Source organism: Argopecten irradians, chromosome 4 (genome assembly GCF_041381155.1).
Source record: "Argopecten irradians isolate NY chromosome 4, Ai_NY, whole genome shotgun sequence".
NCBI classification, from domain to species: Eukaryota; Metazoa; Mollusca; class Bivalvia; order Pectinida; family Pectinidae; genus Argopecten; species Argopecten irradians.
The window spans coordinates 8,708,013-8,720,546 of NC_091137.1; the positions used below are offsets into that span (position 1 = coordinate 8,708,013).

General features: G+C 36.9%; 1 protein-coding gene across 6 annotated transcripts in view; it reads right to left on the reverse strand.

Moving 5' to 3' along the window:
* The window catches only part of LOC138320526 (uncharacterized), a 288,019-nt gene that overhangs the window by 11,118 nt on the left and 264,367 nt on the right, over positions 1–12,534 (reverse strand). The window contains exon 1 of one of the 6 annotated variants that reach the window (XR_011208205.1): positions 2,282–2,397. The exons of 2 other annotated variants lie outside the window; for them this stretch is intronic. Coding sequence is in view for 2 of the 4 variants with exons in the window: in XM_069263545.1 (XP_069119646.1) it covers positions 2,282–2,446 (165 nt within the window). In the remaining 2 variants the exon portion in view is untranslated. Of the gene's footprint in view, positions 1–130; positions 2,217–2,281; positions 2,462–12,534 lie in introns of those variants that run through there. 3 more of the 6 variants (XR_011208201.1, XM_069263545.1, XM_069263547.1) reach the window with 3 other exon arrangements.

Genomic DNA, 12,534 nt, shown 5'->3' on the forward strand with positions numbered 1-12,534 from the left:
TGAGAAGGCTTCATAAGTTGAAATAACTTGTTCCCGATCCCATTGTTCTTACACAGATAAAAAATGTTTTAAATAAGAAAATAACTTAAAACTTTAGTCTGGACTAGGAATAAAAACGAACGTTACATACCTTGCCACAGTACACAAACTTGCCTAGACACTGAAGGATCACCTCCAATGCCAGGAAGAGCGCAACGAAGAGTTCCATGATGAATCTTGGATAGGTAGCAAAGAGCGTGCAGTATCGTCAGAGAAAATCTGAGAAGTGGGCAGAGATCTGGCGCCAAATTCAGAACCAACAATAGTCCTCGTGCCACGTGACCAGCATATTAATCCAGTCAGTAGGATACTACGACCGGTTAGTGAAAAGTGGTCAACTCACCACATCACGGGGATCACACAGGGATACGAGAAATACCGATTTCTGATTTAGACCTTTAAAACGTCTAAATATGTCTTAGGGCACTCTGGTCTAAACTGTGACTAATTCTCAGATCCCTGTGGAGGATCTGGAAATTAGTTCAGAACGTTTCTATTTTTTTTTAAATTTAGACCCTTAAAATGCCCCATATTCCCAATAAACGTCTAAGAATAGTTTAAGACCTGGCATGAATTTCAAACTAACAGCATATATATATCCAGACGTCTTGTGTCTCTCACCTGTTTTTTTAGAGTATTTATCTTACAATTAGAAAATTAGATAATTAGCGAATTGACCCACGATTTGTTTGTTTTTAAATCCAAACCATATAATGATGATATATATACCATAGGAATATCCTATCCAATACATATTGTCAGAGAGGAAGTAATTTATATGAAAAAGTAGCCTAATTCACCCTTTTGGCCCCGCCTCCAAGCCCCCGGGGGTCAGCCCTATCATTTGTGCAATTTTGAATCCCACCGTATATGGATGCTGCTATTGAATTAAGAGTGCTATCCCGTGCATAGTTTCTGAGAAGTCGTTTATAGGAAATAGCCAAGTGACCCCTTTTGACCCTGCCACCCACGATCAGTCCCCATGGGATCAGCCTCGTCATTTGTACAATTTTGAATCCCCACTCTACAAGGATGCTACCATTGCATGATGAGTGCTCTTCCATGCTTAGTTTCAGAGCAGAAGTCGTTTATATGACGGGGAGTCAACCCCATCTTTTTATACTATTTTAATCCCCATCCTATAAGGATGCTACCATTGCATTATGAGTGCTATCCCATGGTAAGTTACAGAGAAGAAGTAGTTTATACGATAAAAGCCAAATTGATCCATTTTGACCCCGCCCCCCTGGCTCCCGGGGGTCAGCCCATCATTTGTACAATTTTGAATCCTCACACTATAAGGATGCTACCATTGCATTTTTGGTGCTCTCTCATGCTTACCTACAGAAGAAGTCGTTTACATGGAAATAGATAAATTTATCCCTTTTGACCCCGCCCCTCAGGCCCCCGTGTGTTCATTGATCTCATTTGTACAATTTTGAATCCCCACTCTATAAGGATGCTACCATTGCATTAAGAGTGATATCCCATGCTTATATGGTAACAGCCAAATTGATCCCTTTTGACCCCGCCCCTCAAGTCGCGGGGGGTCAGCCCCATCATTACAGTCAGTAATCCATAAGGATTCAATTCTTTTATTCCTTGAATCTTACGGTTCATCAGAAAAAGTGCATGAATATATACAGTGCAACAAAACTTACAATATACAATAACATAGATATTTAACACACAGACACACATAAATAGTACAGATACACCCAACACGTGCACGACCGCTACGCTAGTGTAGAGAGTGTTTCTACATTTGTTTCAAACAGTATTTATTCTTTTGTTCATGGCCAAAACTATAAATTTTCCTAAATTAGATAATTCTTTATTATTCCTTGTTTCCAGAGGTTGAATAAATTTGGCCATGCTAGGATTATTATGATAATATTTTTTGATAAAACGGTTTCTAATAACTAAGTAATTATTGCATTTAATTATGAAATGGTACTCGTCTTCAATGTCATCATTATCACAACATTTTTGAATGTGTCTGTCTATATTTCTATATCTACCGGTTTCTACATTTAATTGATGAGAAGGATGCTATCATTCAAATTTTGTGAATTCCGGTGAGTGATTATGGGAAGAAGTCGATTGTTGATGGACGGACGCCGGACGCCACAGTATCGCTTAAGAAAAAAAAAAGAAAAAGCTTCTCCCAAGCGCTTTCGTGACTCTTGTCGTTTTTCAGAAATTTCATGGTATTAATCATAAATCACACAGAATAACTTACGTTTGAAGAGAACGTGTCCGCCACTTTAATCTGCCTAAGTGTGGTAAAGGCATGTGTATAGCAATGAAAAACGATGTCCAGCCGTCCCTGTCCAGTGCGTGAATGCGAACATAAAGAACGTACAGGTGCACGAACAGGTACACAAATCACGTGACACATTTGCATGACACTACTAAAGCATGAGGACTGCTGGCACAACATATCAAACAAACCGATCGGTTATACCACAGGGATCTGAGAATCTGAGAAGATTTGCGTGTTATTTGTATAGGTCACCGTCTATCATCGGTACACCGGACTCGAAGCGACAGCTCAAAAATACAGCATGACAGGGAATGATTCAGTCATTGTTTTTAATTATACAGCACAAGTATGCAGACTCTATCCTGGTCTCGTCGTTTCAGAAAACATTCGAATTAGATTAAATGTAAAACTTGTGGAATTTTAATGCGTCTTTATTGAATAATCTGTTAAGATATATGGTTTGTACCTGCTAAAAATTTAGGTTACTCACATATTTTCGTTTATTTTGAAATGATTATATGGTTTTAACCCAGTTCACCTCTCTTACTTAAAAGGATATACATATATATTTATTAATACAAAATGTCGGTAACCTGGGTTTCTTCAATGATGTTTAGATATTCGTTTTATAAGGCGAAATCAGTGTACGGCTTATAGCTGTGGGGTGTACGGATACTAGCTAAAATTGTTATTATGGTGTATGGAGTATAGCGTGATAGTAACAATGATTTAATCTATATTTACGTCATTCAATTGATTAATTCGGTTTGTTTGCTTCATATTGACGATCCTGTTTACACATGTGTTAATACGGCACCCTAGCCCGAGATACTCTGGCCATAACACCAGACTTAGACATAATGACAGATAGATGTCTGTTTTAGGGCCAGAGCGCAGTAGTACTCGAAAACCTGGAATAAGCCGACCCCGCCCTTCCTGCCCCCGGGGGGTCAGAGCCAAAATTTATACAAGTTCTGTTCCCCCTACCCCAAGGATGCTTGTGATTTAAAGGAAATGTTGACGGACGGACGGACGACGGACGACGGACGCCATGACATAAGCTCACCGGCCCTTCGGGCCAGGTGAGCTAAAAATGGCGAAGTTGCTAAGCTTTCTAATATCATATATATATGTTTGTGGTATGGGGCGATGCATACAAAGGATGGACTTATCCCCGTGTGCCTAGGGGTGCCATGACAGGAGCGATTTGGTTTTATTGCTATACATGACTATGAAAGTTATACATGGATATTGCTTTTTTTGTATGTTTGCTTGTTTGTTAGATTATTTTAACGTCCTTTAAACAGCAATGGTCATGTAAGGACGGTCTTCCGTGTATGCAGTGCGTATCGTGGGTGAAGTGCGAGGTGCATGTTTTGGGAGACTGCGGTATGTTCGTGTATTTATATTTTGTATGTATTCTTATACGGAAGGGAACTTAAAATTCCCCATGGTGTTATTGGAATACATGACACTGTTGTGCCTTATTATAAGTCAGATAAATGTTGAATAAACCGTACGAGCAAAACAGGTAATCTTGGAGAGCGAATTTAAGAAAATGTAACAGACAAATGGACGGATAAATTAAAATTGCATGCGATATCCCCTGTTTCGGTAAAATGTTTTAAACTTGCTATACTCCGTAAACCTTCCCTGCTATACTCCGTACACATGTTATTTTGAAATGGCTATACTCCGTACACAAGACGACTAAATTACGTATTGAAAACGGCATTTATAGTACAAATCATGTTGTTATATCGGTCTAATTACAATATTATAGCAATTATACAATCAATCAATCAATCAATCAATCAATCAATATTTTATTTTAGTGTCACGCATCGTAAAAATATACAGCCATTGATAAAATAAATGTACAAGTAATTTTTTGATGCCCAGCCGATATCGGCTTATGAGACACTTATGAAAATGTACATGGAGTTAAAAATCCTCATTGTTATACATATTAAAACTATGTTAAAAATCACATGTGAAGCACAAAAGTAAAATTTCATCATGGTATCATTTAAAACAATTTTTTTATATTCTTAAAATTAGCCTTCTTCGTTTCATCATTTGATATATTGTTTTAGATAATAGAAATTGAAGCTCATTTTCACAGAATAAATAAAACAACTTTTCAATTGAAGTGAGCTCATTAAAATTACTGTTACAATTCGCTGCTTTTTCGAACAGATATAGTCTGATATCACTATAAACAGGGCAGTCACAGAGAAAATGGGGTTCGTCTTCCACTTTATCCGGACAAAAAGGACATTTACGCTGCTCCACTGGCAAATTTGTGTATCGCCCAGTTTCTCAAGATTTGACGACTAAATTACGTATTGAAAACGGCATTTATAGTACAAATCATGTTGTTATATCGGTCTAATTACAATATTATAGCAATTATACAATCAATAAATCAATCAATCAATCAATCAATCAATCAATCAATCAATATTTTATTTTAGTGTCACGCATCGTAAAAATATACAGCCATTGATAAAATAAATGTACAAGTAATTTTTTGATGCCCAGCCGATATCGGCTTATGAGACACTTATGAAAATGTACATGGAGTTAAAAATCCTCATTGTTATACATATTAAAACTATGTTAAAAATCACATGTGAAGCACAAAAGTAAAATTTCATCATGGTATCATTTAAAACAATTTTTTTATATTCTTAAAATTAGCCTTCTTCGTTTCATCATTTGATATATTACAAGTAGTTTTTCCAACAGATTTATCCCTTCCGACTCTTCCATTTGCAATGTACATATTATTTTGTTTACACAATTGCAGTAACTTATAGCCAAAATTGTTAACATTACACTTGCATTGACTTGATCTCAATAAGGGTACATCCTGTTGGGTAAGTTTCTCGAAGTCATACATATAACTAAGAACATTCTTCATTTTCTTCAATATCTAACATATTCATTAGAGAATTGTCTGGTTCTATGAAATCTTGTAGAGCTTTGGTTTTAGCATTAAAATCACCAAGTAAAGCTACCTTACATGTCGACTTTTGGAGTTCTTTCATTTCATCCTCTATTTCGTCGAATGCATTTATAGACGAATATTTAGAGTTTTCGGGGGGGATATATGTACATCCTATTATAATATCATTTTCAACACAAAGAACATCTTTGGACAGTTTAACCCACTGTACATACTCAGAATCAGTTTTTATAAAAATGTAGAAAAGGTTTCAATTCCTTTTTATACACAACAACTATACCGCCAGACTTTTTTTTCGCTTTTGAGCGATTCTTAGCAACATACTCATACTCAGATGGTATCTGTAATACATCCAAGTCATCTGTTTTACTTTCAACAAATACAAGAATATCATGTGATCTTAAGTAGTCAGAAAATTCTGGTAAATTGATCTTCGATTTTATACCACATATATTTAATAACGTAAAGTTTAAGTTGTTCGTTGTATTAAAGTCTCGGTCTCGGTTTCGACCTCTCGTAGCGTTTTCCTACGGTCGGTTGCTGTGACGAGGGCGCGAATCCCATCCGCCAGATGTCGCTGACTGAGTATGGCCCTGGTGAGCTCCATCATCGATCCGTCGCCCAGGAGTAGGACCGATGTTGTTGTTTCCCCTTTGTAGTTAACTAGACGTGTCGCCCTACTGATTGTTGGACTGAGGAAGGTGTTTGTCTTGAAATGGTGTGGTATGTTGTATATGACTCCCTTAATAAGTGGTCTGTTGCTGTGCTGTTGTTTTGTTGTGCGTGTGCGTGTTGTCCTCCCCCGGGGGCTATGTCTTTTCCCATTAAGGGGCCTGTTAGATTTATAGGGGGTGAATGCTAGCCCCGCTACCCTTGTTAGGACTAGGGCCCCCTGGACTTGGAGTGCCGTAAGGCACACTAGCAAGATAACCCCCGAGGGCAGAAAGGTCACCCGGGATGTCCCCGCATGGGATTGAATGTCCCCCCGGGCCTGATTTTGACTAATCCCCTTATAGGGCCTAAAATTCCCGTCCCTGGGGTTGGGTTTGAGAACTATGACCTGTTCCCCCCATAATGATATTGTGTGTTATATGTAGTTATCAGTGTGATGAGGAGAAAAATGAGTTAGACTAAGGGTTTGTTAGTATGGGTACTTAGCTGTGTCTAGCTGCTGGAATGGTCTCCGATACTAGTAAACTCCTAAGAATTACACAATCCACCGAATCAAACACTGACACTATAGCATTAATATCCAGGAATAAAAACACTAAAAACACTAAGAACACTATAAAATATCCACGAATAAGAACACACAAATATAATCCAAGAAACAGCACTGATAAATCCTAATGAATCACTATCTAGCACTAGTCTAACACTATGAGCACTATCTAGCTATCACGTTAGTGATAGACTAGAACTATGTATAATACCAAATCTACTAAGTATAGAATCACTATGGCGTCAACAGAATTCTAACACTAGCACTATGTACTATCCTAGACTGGCGATTTCACGGTTGACTTGACTTTTTTTTTTGCATGATCACAATATTGGAACAGCGATCGATATATTTTTTATCTTAAGTTGAAATAAGTGTTAATGCAAAAATGAGAAATCTAACTTAAGACAAATTCTTTTTGCATTATCATAGTGCAACAATCTTTTCAACTTCAGCTAGAAAAGATTATTTTGCATTATCACGTTATTTAACTTAAGTTAAAAAGACTTCAGCTTAAGCTGAAAAGATTTCAACTTAAGTTAAAAAAAAGTTTGATTATGTTAGTTTTTTTAACTTAAGTTGAAATCTTTTTAACTTAAGTTGAAATCTTTTCAACTTAAGCTAAATAACTTTTTAACTTAAGCTATTATGTATTAAATATCAAAACGGCTTGCCATACTGGCCATCTATCGATGGTCACATTGAGGCACCTGTATAGCTGGATACTGTGGCTTACCTGTATGCTTGACAAGTTATAATTATTGGACCATGACGCAATATACGGTCAAGATAACTTGCGGGGTTGTGATCAGAAACATACGGCGGCACAGAAGTGACAAGAACAATATTTTTTTTAATGTAGGACACAAAAAATATGTATTTTGTGTAGGGTGAAAAATTATTTTTTTCTTTTATGTGCTCACGTAAAACTACGGAGCCCGCGAAGGGACATGGAAATATATTTATTAATCCGTGCACACGGTTTGTCAATCCGTCCGCACGGATTACTAATCCGTGCAGACGGTTTGTGAATCCGTGCACACGGTTTGTGAATCCGTGCACACGGTTTACCAATCCGTGCACACGGTTTGTCAATCCGTGCGCACGGTTTACTAATCCGTGCACACGGTTTACTAATCCGTGCACACGGTTTGTGAATCCGTGCACACGGTTTACCAATCCGTACACACGGTTTGTCAATCCGTGCACACGGTTTGTCAATCCGTTCGCACGGATTACTAATCCGTGCACACGGTTTGTCAATCTGTACACACGGTTTACTAATCCGTGCACACGGTTTGCCAATCCGTGCACACGGTTTGCCAATCCGTGCACACGGTTTGTGAATCCGTGCACACGGTTTGTCAATCCGTCCGCACGGTTTACTAATCCGTGCACACGGTTTGTCAATCCGTCCGCACGGTTTACTAATCCGTGCACACGGTTTGTCTATTTGATATATTATTAAACCGTGACGTGTACATTGAACATTGAACCATCGACTACCTTCGAGTCAATTGATTATAGAGGGCACGGCGGCAACATGAGGTAAGGAAATCTAGGTTTAATTAATGGATAATACAACGGAGACCTATAAACATGTATCTTACAAAACGTTTAATGTGTTTTTTTAATTGATGCCTACAGATTATTTATTATTTTCAATTTGTAAGTATGAAGTTAACGACATGTTGTAAGTATGCTTAGAAGTCGATGTTCACATTTTAAATAATTAGATCACAGAGTAAAGAGTAATATTAAAAAATATACACAACGCATGTATATATGTACTTCATCCAATAGACAATTTCTTCTTTATATTCCAGTTGACGGCAATTCAAAAACAATGACACGTGCTTCCATTACGGGAAAAAGTAGTCAAATATTATTGTGTAGCTCAACGGAGAGACGACATACATGTGGTAAAACGATACCAAAGTTTTTAAGAAGAATACCGGTTGACTGTGTTTCAATGTGATGCTAAAATGGCTCTATCTAAAATCTGACATTGATTAGTTAACCATATTATTAATTGTCCTTAAAATAATGTCACGCTCGTCTGGTGATCAAGGATAAGATCAGACAGGGCTATAAAAGGACGAGTCTTATCGAGAGAAAAAATAAAGCCAGAGTATTGGGAGAAAACCATCGATATGTTTCAAAATCCTGACAACTGCCCACTCTACATAGGTTTCGAACTCGAGGTGAAAGACATCGCGCGACTGTCACTAATTGGACCAAAGACCAATAAACACTGCCATTAAAAAAAAATGTTTCTTTAAAACTACGTGTGAAGAAAATATTCATTGAGCTGTTTTTTCGTCTGACACAGTGATAGTCAACTAACGCACGATGATTACAACGAGGCGGAAAGCATAAGACGACCCTCGTTATGAAGGTGAACACATTTTATCTAAATTGTTCAGAAGATGATGATAAGTGTAGTGTTAATTAACTTTTGCAACTCTACAAAAATTATCAGTCTCGTTTTATATTCCTATTTTTTAAAATAAAAGGTGTTTCGAAAAGGTACATGTTTTGGGGTTTTATGTCAAACGGGATATTTTCCATGGATTTATTGTTGACTTTAATAAAAAAAACCATGTATATACGCTGACTGATACACAAATGTATCTCATTATTTTACAAATGATAGTTGATTGATTGTCACAATAGATCGATTTGTTTTGGCTACGTTTTCACATTTTTTGTTACATGTATAATCAGTGTATGTATGCTGACCTGTACACATGAAAATATTTACATTAGCAATATTTAAATGAGTTGTAACATGGTCCGTCTTCATATAGTGGTGAAATACATGTGCAATAATCTAGTATTAAATGGACACAATATATTGTTTGTTTCTTAACATCAACCTGTACATGGATTCGTTCACTTTTAAAATTGTACAGTTGTCCTCGTCCGAATGTTGGAGCTCAAAGGCATCTGCAAATTAATTAGTTTATAGACATGTATAACCATTTTCAGTCGTTGTATAGATTTATATAATAAATCGGCTGGAATCATACTCTACATGGTGTACATGTATAAGACAAATGTAAGATTTAGACCTTTAAAACGTATTGTGGTAGACACAGGTCATACAATGTTTTCCATACTCGAGTTCAAGCTCGTAACTTTTAACAAGTAACTCACCCTGTGGAATATATTCTGTATGCAACAACAACGACTCTTGTAACCTGTATTTCTATAAACTGTAACTAATTATCAGATCCCTGTGTTGGGCTTACTGACGACTGGGAACCAATCTGACAATGTGACGTCTAAAGACGATATCAAGTTTGGTAATATGACCGAAGGCTTCAGTAAGCATAAATTATGCAATGTTTAAAAGTTCAATTTATGGAAATAACGGAGCCGAATTTTTTGTTTATTTTTTATCCATATATATTCACACACTATCCTTGTCCCAAAATCCCCATTTGAGAAGGAAACCCACATAAGAGAAGAAAGAATCTTTTATTTCCGTAACAGATATGCCGTTTTTGGTCAGGTGATTATATTGGACGTTAGGATATCACTTGAACGCTTGCAAATAAAGAGCAACAGCACTGAGCTTCTGTCGGATGAAGATCACGTTCGTCGGATCTTAAAAGGCTTTGAATCGCTTGATTATATAATGAGCTGACTTCAAACATCGCATTCCCGCTGATGAGATTTTTTTACAGTGGATAAAAAAATGGCGGCCGCAAACTGAAGCTGTCAGTGTGTAGGATTGAATTTTGAAGAGTGTGTTTTTTCTTTATTTTCATGTACGAAGGGCTGCGACCTTATAAAGACAGTTCGGACTAGCTTCAATGTTATTTTTGTAATATTCTTTGAACTTTTTCGGCTGAGCGTTGTAACAAATTTCGAAACATGAGGTGCGTGTACTTTCAAGTAGGAGTGGATAACATTGGCGAATACAGAGGAGATGTGACGAATACCTGTGCTCAAAATCCCAAGCACTGTGTTATTCTTTATATACAGGCACATATGACTTAATTAACACAGAAAGGCACAAATATATGTTTTTTTTTTTTTTTTTTTTTTTTTTTTTTAAATATATACATGTACCATACACATCGTTGTGTGCAGCAATGTTTTACAGAATTTGGTAAAACACCATAGAGTATTTAGGTACACATTCCTTGTTTTGTGGAATCGCCTTGGCGTCGGCGTCAGATTTGGTTTTGGTTTGTTAGCCGTTGTAAATGACATTGCTTTCTACATTATTATATGGTCATTATTGCTGTATATGCAAAACATTTAAAGGGAGAAAATGTAAGATTTTGAGAATTCCAAGAACCTCAATTTACCTGCATGGTTAAGCGCAAAAAAAGGATGCCCAGTGAGGGGCGGTCATCCTCGATACTCCATGGGTTGCTATCACTGACGATATATCCACGGTCGATATGAAAACAGTCATATTAACCACTGAGTTATCGAGGATGAGTAAAGATTAATAAGTTATCTTGTAGAAATTATGATGTGCTTTGTTAAAGCTGACAATGCAAGTTAAAAATTATTAAAATGATTTTTTTTAAAACAAGTATACTCGTTGTCCAAGAATCGTTTATGAGACATTCCCCAGTTGAGGACAGCCATTTTTGTTTTACATTCCGACGACTCACCGACCCCTATATAAAGCGCGTGAATCGACACACGTGCGCTCATTCGTGTACCCATACGCCTAGCAGTCCACAGTATATATCACCTACAAATAGGTAAACAAATCCCTCACCTGTAAAACTATATGGGACTTTTGTTAGCAAGAAAACATGTCAACTCCTCTTAGCTGTCATTTTAGATGTTTCTCAAAATAAAATTCCAACGCAAGTGAATAGAAATCCAAACAATAATCCGTCCACATATCTCCACGTATATCATTGTACTCGATGCACTCAACTGACCATGTACACGTGACTACGTACCTGACCCGAGCGAGCGACAACTATCAAGGACACACACGTGTCGATGTACATGTACGTGTAAAACTTGTTGTATATTGAAGTGTTTTTATTAGTTCGTATTGGACATATGTTGGGATATAGCTGACAACACTTTCATCTATTACATCAATGAAATATTGTCAGGTGAGTGCAGTGTTTATTTTCAATTTGACATTGTTATTTGCAATATCGGGGCATGTGTATCTGAGACAAGACATGTTTAGAATGACACACGTGTGTCAAGTGGCCCGTGCTTTATATAGGGGGTTGTGCCAGTGAAGGTTACTAAGAAGAGCAAAAGAAAAATGGCTGCCACTTCCTTAGATACCACACTGTCATAACTAGGGGATGTCTCAGAAACAATTTTTGAAAAAATATTTCGCTAATATATTTTTTTTTTAATTTCAAATGCATGTTTTTAACTTGCATTGTCAGCTTTAAAGATAGGATATTGACTGAATAATGGGAAAACATGAAACTCGTGCTTGTATTTCGTCAATCTATAATATGAAGTGATTCTTCGCAGCCTCCTATCTATACACCACACACTACAGCGATTTCTCTTGTACACGATGTGAACCACAGTAGGGAACAACCAACAAAATGAAAAAAAAAACCTTCGAAATGGCCCCTGTGTATACGAGCCCAGGATAAAATTTAACCCCGGCCGCTGATTGGCTGGCTAATTATGAATTTCAAAAGTAAAAATGTTTTCTGACAGGCAATTATTCCTAGATAACCATATGAATTTGGAAATTCATATTGAGATTTAAGTTCAAAATATCAATTTTGATAATGAATAGGTAAAATATTAGAATTTCAGGTTTTTTTATTTCAATATAGCTACCCTGGTTGGAGTTTGAGCAGAAGGACCCATTTTTGTTCTATCTAGTGTTATATGAGAACCTAGACTTTAATTATAGAACTCAATAGCTAACTAATATTCCTCTGTTTTAATAATACAGTACAGTTGGTTGTTTTCTATAAGGACGTAATCCTTGACCACAGGGACTTGATGGTCCATATGTGCTTAAACTCGTAATATTGGACATACACTGTCCTCCAAAAGTTTTGTTACACA